Below are 19,073 nucleotides of genomic sequence, written 5' to 3' on the forward strand. Positions count from 1 at the left end.
TTGTATTGTTAGTGTGTGTGATACATAGTGTAATATCAGATATTGAAAGAGCCAAGCATTTGAGCAGATCTGTAGTAATATCTGTGGATCTAAAAGGTAAATATGGTTCTGACCAAAAGCTGTGACAGGTTGCAGAGGGATCAGTCTTTGCACATCCTGGATAATGTGAATCCCATTTATCCATGTGTTCCTGGATACCTTCATTTGCACCTGGTTCCAGTACAGCAGTGGTTGTGGGGAGGGCAGACAGACTGGACATCTGTTTAATGGCAGGTGTTTGGTAGAACTGGCTCCACAGTCAGTGTGAATCAGGAGTGTGTGCAGAGACTGTCAGAACCAGTCTCAGAAAGGACATTCTCAAATGTCCTTTTGGGACTGTTATTGGGTTGTCCAATAGTTTTTACTTTAGTTATATAAAATATATACAATGTAAAGTTGGTTATTTTCGGGGGGGGGGGGGAAGTGAAGATTGGTTCTGCTTGTGCTCACTGGATGATGCTTAGCAAACCTGGTGTGAATATGTAGGTTTGTAGAATTGAGAGAGTTTCATTTTCTCAGATTTTCCCCAAAATGTGCACAGGAGCTGACACTTGCTCAGGGGTCTGTCTGTTTCCTGATTTCAGTAGAGTTGGCCTCTGATCCCTCCCCATCCCTACTGGCAGCAGAGCTGCTGCTGTCCCTGCTGTCCCAGGATGGGTGGGCAGGGAGAGGTGGCAGCACCATTCTCTGTTTGCACAAGTGTTGATGCTTCATGTTGGTGTGTAACAGCAGGGAAAAATGAACCTGAGGGTCTGTGCTCTTTGGATGAGTTTATTTTCTCCCATTTTCTGCTTTACCTCTTGCAGGGAGTGTCCAGGTGACAACTTATGATTTTAGAAGCGGCAGTCATTAGAAGGCAAACTGCAAAATATAAAATCTTTGGTAAACCTGGCCCTGGTCTTTCTGAACCAGGCAGGAAATGGAATTATGTTCTTCTCCTGACCACAAGTTCTCTGAGACAGGACCTGTGCCCTGAACAGTCTGCTCACCTCAGTGCAGTGAATTTTGGCAGAGCCACAGGGTATAACCTGGGAGCATCTCTCCCCAGCCTTCTGTTGAGTTGTGTTTTGGGAATGGTTTGGGTTTTAAATTTGTTTTCAATGAAGATGTATTCCTTAAAAGCTTTTCCTCCATGCCTGTTAATTTATCCACCTCATGTTATTAGATAAAGTTTATGCTGTGACTTGTTAGTGTAATAAATAGCTCCAGAAGAGTGAGCCTGGATTAAGCTCAGTCTCTCTCTGGTTCTAGCAGCAATGCTCAGCTTACAGAAACATCAGGACTTGTTTGCACACAGTCACAGAGATCCAGGCAAAGAACAGATAATAACAAGAAGAAATAATTTGCTGTTATGGTTCATTCACATGTTCTTGGCTTGGCAGCTTTTATTTTACTTATGGGAGGTGTCAGTTAATGGGTCATGTTGGGTATTAGAATACATAAACAATAATTCTGAATTAACCTCAGTTCCCTCAAAGTCCTTGAGCAAATCTTTGCTCATCCTCTATGGATTGGTACAGTTTTAGTTGTTTTTATTACTCTCAATGTTTGCTTTTTGAGAGTGGCTTTTAGATGTATGGGATGCACCAAAGGCTTTTCAAATGACAGGATGTTTTTAGTGGTGATTGTGCACAAGGTTGCAGGGGACCCTTCTAGATTAGCCAGGACACCTGGCTCTCTGTAGTCTGGCCATTTCCTGATGGTGCCTTTCTTTAACTTCAATAAAATCCATTATAGCTTGAAGACATTTTTGCTTTTCAGTTACTTTATTACAAGAATCTCTCTGACTCTCCAGCAGTTGCAGAAAGTGACTTTCAGCTTTCCATTAGAAGAGTTAGATAATATTTGCCTTTGGCACTCAGGCTTTTTCCCAGAGATGTAAAAATTGCATTAAAGAAATGAAAAATCCACCCTAATATTGTAGAACTCATCTCTTGAAGTCTGGCAAATAAATGTGGGGCAATTAACCTTTGCTTTAGTGACAGTGGAGTTCCCAAAATAGGATAATTGCTGAAGTTCTGTTAATGTGAGGCTGGCTTTTTGCCTTTCTGCAGGGAAAGAAGGGATGGAAACAGAGCAGTGTGGAGCATTTTCTGCCTGGGAGGAATTTCTGCTTGGTTTTTTGCCTAAGAAAATGTATTTTGCATTCTTTGTGGAGAAGCCTTCTTAGCAGCTGAACTCATTTCCCCTTGGATGCCATTGCTTTCTGAAGAGCTGAGGAAAATAAGTGGCTTTATTATATGTCAGCCTAAATAAAAAAAATAATTTAAACAAAAAAATTGCTCTTAGAGTAGCTATTCTGCCCTTCAGCCATGCTTGTATTTCCTAACTGGGACTGTACACTTCAGCACTGAAATGGAGTAACAAACAGGACTGTTTAAAGGCCAGGTTACATCCAGAGGCTGGCTCAGCTGCTGAGGGTATTGCCCCAGACACCAGGATGGATTCCAGCTGTGTGATTGTGCTGGAAGTTGCAGATGTTCCAAGGCAGTGGCAGTGCTGGAGCAGCAGCACTCAGGGAGTGTCAGTGCAGCAGCCCTGGAGCTGGGCAGGGCTGTGTGAGCCTGCCTGAGCTGCTGGAAATGCATCCTGGCCTTCCCCCTGAGCCTGTGGCTCTCATCATCTTGTCTGTCTGCTGAGAACTTTGCCTGCAGTGTGTTGCAGCTCCTGGCAAATGATGGAAAGCATTCATGAATAAACTAATCAAGTTCTTTCTTCAGTATCCCCCCACATGTCCCTGCCACAGCCCTGAGCTGCAGAGAGCACTGAACCTCCTGAGTGAGAAGTAATTTCCTGAGAAGCTCCCTGGGCAGGAGAACTGCAGCCTAAGCCTTGTCCTTGGCCAGAGGCAGCTCACTGCTCTGCTGCCAGAGTCCCTGAGCTGCTCCAGGGCCTGAGGCTGAAGCCTCACTGCTGGAAAGACATGCAAGGTGCCATGGGGGAGGAGTCCTGCTCTTTGTTTTCCTGGTTTACCATTGGAGCTCTCCCAGTTTGGGGAGTCCTAGAGGTGCAGCAATGCTCCTGTGTGGCCTTTTTCACACCAACAATCACCAGGCATATTCCTTATTGCTAATCAGGCAGAAAGGAAGGATCTTTCTGTAGTTCTATCAAGGCAGGATTCTTGGTATTCCACTGCCTGCTTAGAGCTCCATCCTTTAGAGCAGCAGTTGCTGTGTTGTGATTAGAGAGTGTAGCAGAATGACTGTGGAATGATGGATCTCTGTCCCTATGCAAGTTTGTGACAGGCACTGGGAAGTGCAGTGTTCCAGCTGTTTGCAGGATTCAAGGGACAAGAAAACATCCAGGACTTCCAGTTAGAGCTCTTTCCTCTCTATATAATGTTGTTATATAATAATGTCTATATAATATTGAAAGGGGCTTTTTACAGGAGTGTGTAGTGTCAGGATAAGGGGGAATGGCTTCAAACTGACAGAGTAGGGTTAGATTTGATATTAGGAAATATTCTTGAGGCCCTGGCACAGGTTGTCCCCATCTCTGGAAGTGTTCAGGGCAAGGTTGCTTGGGACTTGGAGCAGCCTGGTGTGGTGGAAGGTGTCCCTGCCCATGGCAAGGGATGGAACAAGATGAACTTTTAAGGTCCCTTCTATCACACTTCTGTGGAATAGAAGATGGTTTCATAGAAACCATCCTGTTTCTGTGCAGTGAAATAAAGAGGGAAATAAATAGCCCAAAGCAACTGCCCTGCCCTGCTGCCACATGAATCCTTAGAGGCTCTTTGTGCACACCCTCCTAACCATTCATTTGGGCTGAGACACTGCCTGGCCCTTGTCTGTGGGTGCAGTATCTGCAGTTCAGTAGAGTTGGAAGTGGGCTGTGGAGCAAACTGTGTTACTGACATGGGCAGACTTGGTATCTGAGGCAGCCCCAGGAGGGATGCTGTAATTCCAGGCTTTCCTCTTACACATCCCTAGGATATTATTTTCTCACTGGTGCCTGACAGATAAATGCACAGAAATGTCTTGCATCAGCAGTGCTGTCAGACTCATTGCTGTGCAATGCTGACTTGTGCTGTGGGGATGGGAGGCACAAAGATAAGTGGTTGGATGAAAAGAAGCTATAAAAATTCCTGTAGCTTCACATACAGAGGGCTGGCCTGTAATTACTGGCTGGCTGTTTCTCCTCTTACCCTAAAAGCCAGTTCTGGTATTCTCAGATGACATGGTGTTTATCTGATCAGATAAAGCTGCTGATGGCCAGATGGCACATGGAGGTAAGTTGTATTTACAGATAAACCTGACCACAAGCCAGTTCTCCACCTTCCACCAGCTGCTGCACACTGGCCCTGGCTGTAGCTGGGACACAGCCCCAGGATGTGCTGGCCACATCTCCCATGGGTTCACACATTTACCCCCCTGCATTCACAGGTCATTATTTCAGGTGATCTGTAGTAGCTGGACCCACAGCCTGTGCCTGTGCCAGAAGCCCCCTCTGTAAATCAGTATTATTGCACAGTGATTTTCAGTGCTTGGAAGAGTTAAACTGTTTATGATGGGAAAATGCAGCTCCTGCCTCTCTCAGCTTGGGTGGAAATAAAATCCTTGAGTGGGTGGATGAGTATGGGGAGGGGGAAATAAGCCCAGCCATTTATCCCCAAGGAAAAGGATGGTTGCTCCAGTTTACAGGCTGGATAGAGCCTGCAGCTACAGCTCAAACCAGAACCAGCCACACTTGTCCAGTAAAGGTGATGACCAATTCCTGTTGGCCTCATCCCATAACAGAGTGGGATAAGCTGGTGTGCTGCACACAAAAAGTAACTGAAGGTCCTCAGAGTGTGAAGCAAGTGTCCTGTGTGTGCTCTTTTCCCCTGCCCCTTCCTTCCTCTTCCCACAGGTGAGCAGCAGGACAGTCTCAGGGCTCCCTGGGACACAGGAGCTCTGCAGAGCAGGCACACCAGAGTGTGCTGGGCAGCTGATGTTCCCACCTCCACCCTCTGGTCAGCAGCCCTGTCTTGTGGAAATGCTTTGAAAATCAATTTAAATGGGTAAATTAGAATGTTAAACAGAAAGGACAGTGCTGCCTCTGGAATTCTGCTTGGGAATATGATCAGGCAGGTGCCTCAGCCATTGCTGACCCCTGAATGTGCATGACATGGCTGGGGACAGTCCCTGTTGGCCTGAAAGGAACAGAGAATATTTTTCTCTTCTTCCTGAGCTGTATGGGAGTGTTCTGTAAGCACAGCAATGCCCACAGGCTACAGGGTAAGAGCAGATCCCAAGAGATTCTTGCTTGGAGCAAGAAACTAATGTGGGATGAGCAGGGCCATGAGGAGCAAAGAGCAAACACAGGCTGGAGGGTGTTGCTCACAGCAGCCAGGTTGAGATCTGTCCTGCTGCTAGTTTGGTAAATAGTTTAAATGATGTGTTAGCTCTGTTGAAGGCAGTGTCAGGAAGGGTTAACATCATTCATTATCTTCTCAACCCTGGCATACTGGTCTGGATCCCATTTTGCTGGGAAAAGCACAGTAAAATGTGATACTACAATTAGCAGGGAAGGTGTGTGGATGTCCTTCCATGACTGCATGTTGCTGCTCTGACTCAGCAGCAGATACAGACCTGCTGAATAGCCTTGCCTTCATTTTGTTGGGAAGGTAAAGCCCAGGACTGTCCCTTGAAACTATTTGGGATGTTTCATTGGGGAAAGGACCAATCAGCAAGATAGCCTTTGATCAAAGGCATGAAAAAGGGGGCAGAGACCTTCAGTCTGGAGCTGAATGTTCCAGGAGCTTCCAAGAGGAAGGGCGACCACAAACTTGTTTAAACTTAACCATGAATGTTTTTACCTGAAATGGAGAAACTTGGAGTGTTGGCACTGGCCAAAATAATCTCCAAAACAAAAAAAATCTAGTATCACTGTGTCAATATTGTTTCCATTTTTTGGAACTTCCAGAAAGAGCTCTTTTTAGCTGCTTTATGCTTGGTTTTTGTTGTCGTTTTTCCCAAAATAATTATAAAAGCAATAACACTTTATATTTAGTAAAATCCCATTCTCTTGGGCATGAATAATCTCAGCAATAGTTTTTGATAAGGTAACTATTAAAGGCTTCTCAGAAAAGCTCTGGGAGTTTTGTTCATTTTTGAGTGAAACTTGCTCTAAAAGCTGTGATATATCTGAGCTGAGGCTGGTGGCAGCATTGTTAATTCTGTGCTGTCTCTGGCTTTAGCACACAGAGGGGTGCTCTCTCCACTTTGCCCTTGCTCCACTCCAGGCATGTTGAGATGCAGACAAGTTCCCTGTAGAGGAGCTCATGACCTGGAGTGTCACTGATGCCAGCATCAGGCTGGGATGTTCTGGGTTGGAATCCTCAGGTCTCTGTGCCACAGGAGCCATCCATGCTCAGCTGCTGTTCCATCTGTTACAGATAGTGGTATCCAAGCCAGCATGGGCAGGAGGGATGGCTGAGAGCTCATGCCATGCCATTACTCACTTCCCTGGCTGCCCTGTGTCCTCTCCCAAGGTGATACCTCTGATTTATGGAAGGGTCTGATAGAATCAAACATTCTGTTCTGATGAGACCATTTCATACACAGCACAACCTGCTGACTGCCTTCTTCAAAGCATTATTTATTTCAGCAGCATTAGCTGAACAAATCTGCATGTCTGAGATGGGTGGATTTTCTGGGCCCTCCATCCATCAGAGTTTTTGCATGGCTGCCAAAAGATGGGAAATTCAACAAGAAGCTCAAGCACTGGCATCACATGTGACAGCCTGACCTTGGCTCCTGAGTGCACTGGGGGAGCCCAGGCTCTTGGAGAGCAGATGTGCCAGCCTGGGCTTGGGTGAGAGCATGATGCTGTATGGCAGGGTGTGTGTTACAGAGAGAAAAACACACACAGAGGGTGGCAGAAAAATGGCAAGTGAAAACAGAGCACACTGCTCTGGAAGGAGGGAATCATGTGGCTGTTCGGGGGAGTTTTGGACTGCTCTGTGCTTACAGTCCTCTATGACATGGGGCTTTTGGGTGGGAGCATGGCCTGCACTCTTACTGCCCAGTTTTGGTGTTGGCATAATTAATATGTGTATCAGGTCAGTAGGGCTTGCTTTTTACCCTCTTGGCTGAAAACAGCTTTCTGAAATATGTAACAGTGATGGGTACAGAACTGAGTGCTCCTGTGTGTGCCTGGAAGAGTGGGACCCTGCACTAGATGCCATGGGCACACTGATGGAGGGAACTCATTGGTTTTTAAAGCTTGCATGAGACTCTGTCAGGGTCATATGGCTTGGTAAATATCTGACTCAACATCTAGAATTAAAACACAATAAAAATAAAATTGGGGGGGGCACATCAGCAGTGGTAAGTTCCTATGAATGATATTAAGATTAATTACACTTATATTGAGTTCAACTTGCAGCTAAAGAAATGTATTAGAGTGGCATTAAATCATTGCATTAATATTAAGAGGCTAAATTTGTATAAACTCAAATCAATCAAAATAGGGACTGGCATTTAACTGTGAGTGTAAGGTAAAGAATTCATTACAACTGTTCAAATCAGTAACTTGCCAAGTACCTAATACTGAAATTGAATTGTCTTTTTACTCCTGGGCACAGTGTAGAACCAGAAAGTTTTCTTATGATCCTTTTCCTGCTGGCAAATATTTTATTCTATCCTATAGCAAAGAGAACATCCCCAAAGATTTTCTTCCATAAGCAGAAATGCTTTGAATCCCTAGTGAGAGGAATTCCAGAGGGCTAACTCAAGCTGTGTGCTGCAGCCTCCCAGGACTTGAGGTAGGACCCAGAGTTCAGAACTCTGCTGTTTAGTCCATAAAGGTGCAGTTACTTTTAGTCTGGGAAACTCTTTTTTCCTTTTTTATAAGCAATTTTTTTTAGGGATTTAGAATTGGTAAATCTAACATTCCCACCCTGGAATACACAAACCCAGAGATTTCTGCATTTGGCTCTCACTGTTTTCTGTAGGAAAATAATTCTCTGTTGATACCTTTTTATGTTCAGTTTAATATTAAGAAAATGAATAACTGCAGGATGAAACTGCCAATTTAATTTTAAACTTATTTTTAAGCTTTCTTCCTTGAATTTAGGCATTAGCAGAGATAGGCTAAAAAGGCTTGGATCATACGCTGATTTACTTAAAGTATGAACCTTTAGAACCACTTTCCTTCCTTTCTGTCTTCCTTTTCTCACCCAAGTGTCTAAGTGGGAGTGTTTAGTGCAGAGGCAGCTGCTGCTCAGTGCCACAAACTCTTGGAGCAATGATCAAAACAGCTCCCAAGGTTCCTGACTTCCCTCCTTGAGCCTCCTCAGGAAGCTGCAAACTTTGAGAACTTTAAGTGTAAATTCAGGAGAAAAAGGTGGGATTTATTCTTATTTCTCCATGGTGGGGGAAGAAAGCTGTGCTGGAGGATGCCTGGCAGTGAGCTGAGCCCCACTCCCATGCAGTTTGTCAGCACTGTGAATTGCTGTAGGAAGTGTAGATAAAAGTGGAACAACTCTATTTTGAGCAGTTCTACATCCTGGGAGCAAGCTGAGGAGCAAGGAATGCTTTCCTGGCTCAGCTGTCCTCTTGCTGTCATGCCCAGCACTGCCCAAAACTCTTGCCTGAATGAGCACAGGGCTGAAAACCTGGCAGTGCAGTCATGGTTCTCCAGGCAAGGCAGGTATGAGCTGTGCCTGCAGGGCTCAAACTCCTTTGTGGCTTCACAAATAACTTGGTGCAATTAGTTGACACCTTGAAATACGTTTTCATTACATTTACTCTGACATCTTCCAGGCAGGCAGTCCCAAAATCACTTTGTAGTTTCAGCACTGGGAGAGCTTGGTGTGAGAACTGAAACAGAAAACACAGATGTCTTCTCTACAGATGTCCCTTTCTCTAAATGCCTGTGCCAGCTTCAGTCCCCTTGTGTCAGTGCTGCCATCTCTAATGCTCAGCATTTCTCTCTGCCAGGTGGGGGGCACCAAGACAGGAGTGGTGCGCTACGTGGGAGAGACGGATTTCGCCAAGGGAGAGTGGTGTGGAGTGGAGCTGGATGAACCCCTGGGCAAGAACGATGGGGCAGTGGCTGGCACAAGGTACTGTGGGCTCTGAGCCCCAGCCCAGGTCCTGCACACCTCCTGGGCTGGCTGGGGGACAAATGCCATCAGACCTGGCAGGAGAGGAGGGCTGTGTTGGGTTGGACGTTGTGGGTGGGGGGAAGAGTCTCATTTGGAGTGTCTCAGGCTTTTGGATGGCTTTGAAGGGAGATCAATGCAAACCTCATCACTGGGCCACTTTAAAGCAGGATCAGATAACTTCTGTGAAGGAGAACCTGAATGGCTTCAGGAAACAGGAGAAAGTAGGGAGGGAAGATAACTTACAGTGGGATTTAATTTTTGCTAGAAATTGACTCTGTTAATTGTATTAACTCTACTTTCTACCACACATTCCCATCATAAACTTTCTTCTTGTGCTGTAAGTCACACTGTCAGAGCTACAAAAGACAAAGATTTTACTTTATTTTCTCCTCATCTTAATGTTTTATTTTGTTCTTTCTGGGAGCAAATTTCCAAAAAAATTTGGAAAGAACAGTTGGTGGTTGTTTTTTGTCCTTGTCCTAATTCTGTAGTGTGATAGGTGTCTGCTAATTGATCTTACCACCTCTGATTCCATAGGCACCTCCACTCTTTTCCAAAAAATACCTTGTTAGTCCCTATAAAACTAGGCAGGGACATCTCACAAGCTTGCATGAAAGCACTTTCTGTTCATGTGGAATTTAGTTAAGAGTGACCCAGGCCTTGGATCTTGAGTTTGGTGGTGTTAAATCTGAATTATACAGCAGCTCTTTGATCATGCTTCAAATACAGGTGCAACTATTCCTTGTCCTACACAAGTTCCTTAAGTGGGAAATACTGTTGGTTTCTTGGAGCTTCTGAAGGCAATCTGGCTTTAGAGGTGAGATTTATCTTTCACAAAATTAACTAGGTTGGAAAAGACCTTTGATATCATCAAGTCCAACCTATAACTTTGAAACTGAGGAGCTGAGAGTTCCTGCCTTGTTAGATCTCAGGTTCTCTAACGAAGGTTTCTTATGTTGGGTCAGCCTTAAAAATAAGCAGCCATGTGCCTTCATTTAAATGAAGAGAAAAGCTGTCTTGTTCAATGTCAGGGCAAGAAAGCAGAAAGTGATTGGCAGCAGATGGCTGAGTTTCAGTCTATTCTCAAAATAAAAGAACCAGGATGGTAGAGAATAAATCATGGAGTGAATGCAAGTTCCTGCTTTCTTTATCATACAATTCAAACAATCTGGAAGACTAATCTTCAGGGTGCTCAGAAATTATTTACTGTCTCTGTGCATGTGGAAGGTGTGAAAGGCAGATGTGAGTGTAGTGCTGTCTGCCTCTCATCCTCTTAACATGTTGCTGTGTTTTGAAAATCCACCTTTTGGAAGTCATCTGTGTTCTGAAACTGCTGCATCTTGGCTGAGGCTGTTCTGGTGTGTGCCCTGTCTGCAGAGGCTTCTCCTTTGTTTCACACTGTTTAGAGCAAGGCTGCAGCACTGTCCATGCCTCTCCTTCATCCAGCCTTTGTATTTTCTTGTGCCCATTTCAACAGCAGTGCTTTGGAGAAGCTAACACAGTGAAACCAGCTCCCTTGGTGCATGTAGCCACCCCTCAGTCAGTCTTCCCTGCTTGCTGTGGCACCCTGGAACTCTTGAGGCTGTCCTGGTCTTGTCCTGCAGGATCAGCCTGGCAGAGGCTGTCCAGGGCTCTCAGTCTGTGCTTTGCCTGTGGTTGCCATCTAGTGAGCATCCCTGGCCTGCCAACAAGCCCAGCACTGCAGCTGCAGCAGGAGAGTGAAGCCCAAAGTGCAGCTCAAGACCCTGAGGCTGGTGGAGCAGCAGAGGCAGCATGGAGCCTTTGGTGACATTCCCCACCTTTGGTGCCATGGGCAGCTCCACTTGAGTTGGTGAATTGGCTGAAATTTGTGCTGGGTCACTGGTTTTCCTGCAGGCTCAGGTGTGGATGTGCATCAAGGGGAGCCCCAGGCTGGGCTTTCCCTGCAGCTGTGGCTGTTCAGTGGCAGCTGCCTGCAGGCTGTCCCCAGGGCACAGGGGGTCTCTGTGGGGAGCCCTGTGTACATCAGGTGGTGCTGGTTTGCACTGAGGTTTGCTGCACCTGCCTTCCTGTCTGCACAGGAGAATACAGAGCTGCTGGTGTGCTTTGGTTTGGTGTCATTTCCACAAAGCCAAGCAACTTCATCTCTAGTAATTTAAATGCTGCCTACTTATTTTACTGTTCTCCCTTCTCTCCCTTCTCTAGAGTCCTTGCTCACTAAACTGCCCAGACCTTTTAACTTTTGCATTGTTTTCAGCCTTTTACATTGAAGATTTTTCCATCTATTTCAACATTTCTTGTGCTGTTTTCCACCTGCAGTTTGCATTTCCATCACACCACCACTTCTCTGCCCTGTTTCCTCTCTGTAATGTGAGCACAGAGCTCCTCCACACTCTGTGAGGAGGTTTTTATGTAGATTTTTTTTTTTTTCTGCTAAGTGGTTTGGACCCAAATCCTGCTTCTGAATTATAAAAGTTAATTGCAACCACTTTCAATCTGGGCTGAAAGAAAATGGGCAGGCATAGTGATGCAAGTTTGAACTTGCTAAGAGCTGTCAGAGGCTTTTAAGGGAATTCACATTTGAGATTGGTGCTCCTGGCTGCACAACAATCTGTGCTTACACCAGGCAGAGCTGTGGAAGGGCTGTTGGCTGCCTGTGCCTGCTGGAATTGGGGAAGATGATGCTGAGCAGGGCTTTGGCAGGTTTGCAAGAGGCCAGCCTGTGGTATGGCTGGTTTTCCAAACCCAAGGGCCTGTGTTGGCAGGAAGTTAAGGAGGCTGAGAGATTTGGGGTTGTTTAAAGTTTGTTATAGAAAAGAAACGGATCTGAGCTGATGTTTAAAAATTAATTTTATTCTCATCTGGCTGGAGATAAGGCTGTTCCCTGGCCTCCCAAGCACACAGGGGTCTGCCTGTGACACAGCTGTGTGGCTGCCAGCACTTAATAAAAGGGAGTTGGGGAAACAGCTGCTCACATCTGGAGAGAGAGAAAACTAGTGCTAGTAAAACTGGATTTATGTAATTCAGTCATTAGAACCTGTTTTTTTATATTAGCATAGGACAGATTGTTTTATGAGCCAGTATTTAGTTCTATTCTTGCTGGGAAACCTATGAGAAAGCTCTTACAGGAGTTTTTTGAGTTGGCTGCTCCCCTGAAAGTGGAGGACACAGTGCTGGAGGTGATCTTGCTGCAGTGCAGCTGGCCAGCAGCAGGGGAATCTTGGTTTATGCTGGTCAGCCAAGGCCCTGAAGGAGTTTCCAGGGTTTCACACTGAGTTGTGGCTCATTTTTATTCTGGAAGAGGGCTCTGGAGAGACAGAATCATTGGGCTGACTGCAGTTGTGGAAGAGACCATGCACTGTAATTATCTGATCCTCCCTTTTCCATGCTTTCATCTTTCCAAATTTGTTTGCAGAGGAGACAGTTTCTCTGCCACCCAAAGGAGGTGGCACACGCTGGAGTTTGCTGTAATGGTATTTTTAGCCTCAAAGGTTTGAGCTGTTGTTTTCTCCTGTTTGGGTAGGAAAGATTTTTACACTGTGGAAGATTTATGCAGAGCTGTATCATTCAGATCTTTTTATTTGACAGTGTCACAAGGTGGATCAGGTTGGAAGGGACCACAGTTGATCCTTTAGTCCAACCTTCCTGCTCAGGAAGGGTTATCCCTGAGCACATGGTATTATGTGTAGAAGGTTCAGGAATATCCCCAGTGTGGCAGACTCCACAGCTTCTCTGGGCAGCCTGGTCAGGGCTTGGTCACTGTACAGGGAAGAAGTTCTTCCTCATGTTTAGTTGGAACTTTCTGCCCATGGCCTCTTGTCTCATTGCTGAGCTGCACAGGCTTGTCCACCTTGTGACATCTCCCTGCAGACACACTTTACTCCATCACTATCTTCAAAGCAGGGTGTCCTGTTTGGAGCACAGGTGTCTGCCAATAAAGGCAGGAGCTTCTCTTTGAAATGGAGAATCTAAACCCCCTTCCTCCAAATTATTATCGTTTTGAAATTAAGGGGCTGTCAGGCAAAGATATGGGAATTAGGAATAACAGTTCTTTCCTAGGAAAATTAAATTAGAAATGCAGTATTACAAAGAACAATCCCAAACCCTGCCAGAGTCAGAATCCAAGCTGACACCCATCAGTCAGTCAGGGTGGTGGCAGCAGTCCCATTCAATGGTGGCTGCATCCTCCTGCAGGGGCAGATGTGGTTCAGCTGGAGCAGTGCTCCTGGAGAAGGTGCAGTTTCCTCTGAAGGTCCAGGGATGATGTGGAAAGGTCTGGCTTTCCTCTGGAATCCAGTGGAAAGAAGGTGCCTTGGTGTCCAAAATGTCAGTTTTTATCTGGGTAGGAAATGTTTGGCTCATCCCCTGACTGGAGCATCTCCCAGTGGGATGATGGAATTTTATCAGTCACACAGTGGGACTCACTGGGCCAGCAGCAGATGATATCTTCCTGGAGGGAGATGGGCTGTGGGAAAGTTAAAGATGATTTCCCAGCTGGTTTAAAGATGGCCCATTAGCAGATAATATGTGCCAGGAGATCAGGGGCACTGCCCCACCTGGTTTTAACAGTTGGTGACAGAATACACATTTCTGGCCACATCAACCCAACACACAGGGTGAAGAACACAGCCAGTTGGTTGGTGAGGCAGGAGTGCTTGTGCTGTGCCTGTGTTTATGTTCTGGGATGTGTGCTCTCCAGGCTACCAGCTATGTCTTTCCTGGCATCTTATCAAGGTGCACAGCAATTAGGGCTTGGTGATTACCTGAGGTGCCCCTGCTAAAACACCACAAATGCAAACATGGAGATTGCAGCACTATGAGTAGGAAAGGAGAACGATCCAACTGTCCACAGGAAACAATGCCACAGCAAAGCCCCTCGAATGAGCTGTGGGCTGGGGTTCTGTGCTGCTTGGCAGTGCCATTGCTCACTGGCTGCATCTCCTGTTCTCCAGGTATTTTCAGTGCCCACCCAAGTTTGGCCTCTTTGCTCCCATCCACAAGGTGATCCGCATCGGGTTCCCATCAACCAGCCCTGCCAAGGCCAAGAAGAGCAAGAGGATGGCCATGGGGGTGTCAGCCCTGACCCACAGCCCCAGCAGCTCCTCCATCAGCTCCGTCAGCTCCGTGGCCTCCTCGGTGGGCGGCCGGCCCAGCCGCAGCGGGCTGGTGAGTGCCAGAGCTCAGCCTCAGTCTGCCTTGGCACCAGCCCCAGGGCTGGCTGCTCCACTGCACGTGCTGAGAGCTTTCCTGCACTTTTTTCTGCTATTTATGGGGGATTTTGGTGTTCCTTAGTGTGAATTTTCATGGATTTTATTGGGTTTTTTAGGGTGACTTTATCCTGGATTTTTACTGATGTTTCTCCAAATAATCCCTGGAATTTTGAAAGGTTTGAGGTGTTCCAGTGCTGATGTTAAGAGTTTTTCTTCACTTTTTTTGTGCTATTTATGGGGGATTTTGGTGTTCCTTAATGTGAATTTTCCTGGATTTTATTGGGTTTTTTAGGGTGACTTTATTCTGGATTTATCCTGGATTTTTCCTGATGTTTCTCCAAATAATCCCTGGAATTTTGACAGGTTTGAGGTGTTCCAGTGCAGATGTTAAGAGTTTTTCTTCACTTTTTTTGTGCTATTTATGGGGGATTTTGGCATTCCTTAATGTGAATTTTCATGGATTTTATTGGGTTTTTAAAGATGAATTTATCCTGGATTTTTCCTGATGTTTTTGCAAATAATCCCTGGAATTTTGAAGGGTTTGAGGTGTTCCAGTGCTGATGTTAAGAGTTTTTCTTCACTTTTTTTGTGCTATTTATGGGGGATTTTGGTGTTCCTTAATGTGAATTTTCATGGATTTTATTGGGTTTTTTAAGGTGAATTTATCCTGGATTTTTCCTGATGTTTTTGCAAATAATCCCTGGAATTTTGACAGGTTTGGGGTGTTTCAGTGAAGATGTTAAGAGTTTTTCTTCACTTTTTTTTGCTATTTATGGGGGATTTTGGTGTTCCTTAATGTGAATTTTCATGGATTTTTTTGGGTTTTTTAGGGTGACTTTATTCTGGATTTATCCTGGATTTTTACTGATGTTTCTCCAAATAATCCCTGGAATTTTGACAGGTTTGGGGTGTTCCAGTGCTGATGTTAAGAGTTTTTCTTCACTTTTTTGTGCTATTTATGGGGGATTTTGGCATTCCTTAATGTGAATTTTCATGGATTTTTTTGGGTTTTTTAGGATGAATTTATCCTGGATTTTTCCTGATGTTTTTGCAAATAATCCCTGGAATTTTGACAGGTTTGGGGTGTTCCAGTGCAGATGTTAAGAGTTTTTCTGGACATTTTTTGTGCTATTTATGGGGGATTTTGGCGTTCCTTAATGTGAATTTTCATGGATTTTATTGGGTTTTTTAGGATGAATTTATCCTGGATTTTTACTGATGTTTCTCCAAATAATCCCTGGAATTTTGACAGGTTTGGGGTGTTCCAGTGCAGATGTTAAGAGTTTTTCTGCACTTTTTTGTGCTATTTATGGGGGATTTGCATTCCTTAATGTGAATTTTGAGGGATTTTACTGGGTTTTTAGGATTAATTTATTCTAGATTTTTCCTGGATTTTTCCTGATGTTTCTCCAAATAATCCCTGGAATTTTAACAGATTTGGGGTGTTCCAGTGCAGATTTTAGGACTTTTTGGGCCATTTCAGTTTGATTTTTAGAGGATTTTTTGCTTTTCTCCGTGCAAATTTTCAGGGATTTTTCTAGTTTGTTAGGCTGGATTTTTCCTGATGCTTTTCCCAGCAATCCTTGGAGTTTTGGCAGAGTTTAGGTGTTTTAGTACAGATTTCAGGAGGTTTTGGCCCATTTTTTTAATGATTTGAAGGGTTTTTGGGCTATTTTCAGTCACATTTCCTCTGGATATCTGGTGAGTAGCTCCTGCTCCAGCATCAATCTGCCTTTGTGACCCAACTTCCCAAAGCAGCAGGGTTGGGGTTCTCCCAGTGCTGCTCCCTCACCATCCATGAGTGAGAGAATGGAGTGTGGGGTGGTGTTACCCACCCCACAGATTGTCTCCCTCCATGGGCTCAGCTCCAGGTGATGGACACTGACCCCCTTGGCAGTGGGGTGAATCTCAGTCCTGCTGAACAGGTTTATAAGGGATCCCTGCAGAAAAAGGACCCTGTTTCAGTCTGACATGGTCACACTGCTCCATTGACCAGCTGTGCAAAGCTCCTGCTGGGACTGGGCAGGGTGACAGTGTCCTGGTCACATGCCTGGGGTTTTGGCAGAAACAGAGCAGTGAGATTATTAAAAGTTCTGGCTCTGCTGTGGTGTCACTGCAGAACACTCTTGGCTGGGGACAAGGGTGCAGTGTCATTCCTGGGAGTGGATCAAATAACCCCATTCTGGTCTCCACCTGAGATCAGTCTACCCAGCTGAGCTCACTTTCTGGGATTTCATCAGTGCAGGCCATCAATAAAATGTATCTAAGAAGGCAGATGATACAATGCATGATAATTTTTCCTGACCCAGTTCCCACCCCATGTTCTGTCCTTTGGGATATGATGCTTTCATTGCAGTGCAGAAGAGCAATTGAGCTTGTGAGCATTGTCCAGATGTTTCTCAGACTTAACCTCCCCTGTAGGGCCCAGAGCTGGAACTGCAGCTCTGTTCAGCTGAATCACTAGGTGAGCAGCATTCCAGATTTAACAGGGGGAATTCAGCTGTTCTAGCTTGCTCAGGACACAGCCTCACCCCATCTTGTTGAACTCTTTTCCCAGCTGACAGAGACCTCCTCTCGATATGCCAGGAAGATCTCTGGCACCACAGCTCTGCAGGAGGCTCTGAAGGAGAAGCAGCAGCACATTGAGCAGCTGCTGGCAGAGCGAGACCTGGAGAGGGCAGAGGTTGCCAAAGCCACCAGCCACATCTGTGAGGTGGAGAAGGAAATTGCTATCATGAAGGCCCAGCATGAGCAGGTGGGAGGTGATATGGCTTTTTGATCTCAAATACCTGAATACTTGATGTCCTCTGAAAGTGTCAGATCATAATGTTCCCACTGTGGGTGAAACTTGGGCTCTGAATTAATATTAAGAGCTGAGGCTCTTTCTCCCCTCTCCCAGTGTCACATGTGCTGTCTGTGCCAGGAGCAGAATAAAGGGCTGTGCCAGAAAAGAGGCATTAGACAGTTTGTGTCTGGTGGATCAATACATTTCATTGCTAAAATGCAAGTGGAAGGCAAATTTGTTCCCCTCAGCCACTGAATCTGGCTGTGGCTGTGACTGCATTGCAGTGATTTTATGGTGCTGAGAGCATCAGCTCAGTTCATATGCCACTGCTTTCCCACCAGAGAGGATGTTTTTATAACATCAATAAAGGCAGGAAATCTAGAAGGAAAACAGGCTGATCGTATTAGGCTGGTGTTTCTTTGGTTTTTGAACAAGCACTTATGCAGAGGATATTTGATGTATTAAAATGCTTAAAGAGAGTTGTGTTTGTGCTGTTTGTCAGTGTGTGGTTCTTCAACATCTGCTGCTGTCCTAAATTCTTTACTTGTGCTTGTAAAGCCAAGTGAGCAGCCTGGGAGCAGGGATGGCACTGTATGTTTGTGTGGTGGGTCACACCTGCCTGTCAGAAATGCAGGAGAAATTGAGAAATCAACTGCAAGCTGACATTCTTCTTGGGTGTTGTGTTTCCCAGTAATTATCAGTAACAAATGAACTAACAGAAGTCTGAAATATCTCTTGCTTCATGACTGGAGCTGAATTGCACTGATAATCTCTGAGCAGATTTTCAGAACTTTCCAGGCTTCAAGTTTTTAACTCTAATCAGAGCTGGCTTCTCCAAAAGGGTCAGGTCAGAGAGGCACTGGATCATTTACAGCTGCTGGAGATGGAGCAGTTTTTGTTCTTTTGATCCCTAAATCCTAAGCTCTTTGGAAAATGTGCTTTTAGCACTCCGTCCTCTGAAACAATCATCAAAACTTTCTGTTCCCTAGTTCTGACCCTTTCTTTAACAGCTTTGTACTACTTCAGACATGGTTAACTTTTGTGTCTTGGGCTTGCTTTTTGCTCCAGTATGTCTCAGAGGCAGAAGGAAACCTCCAGCGAGCACGAGCCTTGGTGGATGGGATGCAGAAGGAGAAAATTGAGCTGTTGAACCAGCTGGAAGAGGAGAAGAGGTAAGGCAGGAGTGGATGGGTGTGAGGGAGGCCATGTGTGGGCAGTGATAGAGCCTTCAGGTGGTTTTGGCTTAAGGACACAGTATGGAATAAAAATTGGGTGATAAACAGGCACGTGCACCTTGGGCCATCACAGACCCTCCTGTGGAACCTGGATTTACAGAGTCCTCTTCTTCCCCTCCATTTGTGTTGGGCTGGTCTTGAGGATGTTCTTTGTGAGGAAGAGAAGCCATACTGGAGTACAACCCTAGTGTAGTGTGTGATTCACCATCTCCCCACAGCCCAGAGGCCCCCATCTGTGCAGATATCATTTCCTCTCTGGAGAAGAGTGATGATCTGCATGTCATTCTTAGAGTCCAGATTATATACTCCATGTATATAATTAAACTCTTCAGTGGGAATAGAAAACATTTCTGTGTATTAAATAACTGAAAACATTGTTGATTTCAATTGACTGATGGCTCTCCTGTGGATGAAATGTTCTTTCATGCATAAATCTCCCCATATTCCTGGTAGGCAGCTGACTTTCCCAGCTCCAGCAGGCCCTTTAACCTAAGACAGCTGAATTTTCCTCTAAATATCAACAGAGGCCTCCCTCCTCTAATTAGAGGAGGTTTAGACAAGGAAGCTTGTTTATGGAGTTTATTATGTACACTCACAGCTATTTTTATCTGTAACAGAATCATAATCCTTACATCTGGCTACTAGCTAAACATCCTTGGCCTTTTTTTTCTTTTTTTTTTTTTTTTAATCAGTAAAGAGGAAAACAGGGATGGGTCTAGCAGAAAATTGAA

At 45.2% G+C, this 19,073-nt stretch overlaps 1 protein-coding gene across 3 annotated transcripts in view; it reads left to right on the top strand.

Annotated features, from left to right (window-relative positions):
• The window catches only part of CLIP2 (CAP-Gly domain containing linker protein 2), a 78,102-nt gene that overhangs the window by 37,331 nt on the left and 21,698 nt on the right, over nucleotides 1-19,073 (top strand). For all 3 annotated transcript variants that reach the window (XM_079324905.1, XM_079324907.1, XM_079324906.1), the window contains exons 4-7: nucleotides 8,967-9,091; nucleotides 14,065-14,278; nucleotides 16,880-17,077; nucleotides 18,176-18,279. In XM_079324905.1, the coding sequence (XP_079181031.1) occupies nucleotides 8,967-9,091; nucleotides 14,065-14,278; nucleotides 16,880-17,077; nucleotides 18,176-18,279 (641 nt within the window). The remainder of the gene's footprint in view (nucleotides 1-8,966; nucleotides 9,092-14,064; nucleotides 14,279-16,879; nucleotides 17,078-18,175; nucleotides 18,280-19,073) is intronic.

The sequence above is a fragment of the Erithacus rubecula genome (genome assembly GCF_903797595.1).
Source record: "Erithacus rubecula genome assembly, chromosome: 22".
Lineage (NCBI taxonomy): Eukaryota > Metazoa > Chordata > Aves > Passeriformes > Muscicapidae > Erithacus > Erithacus rubecula.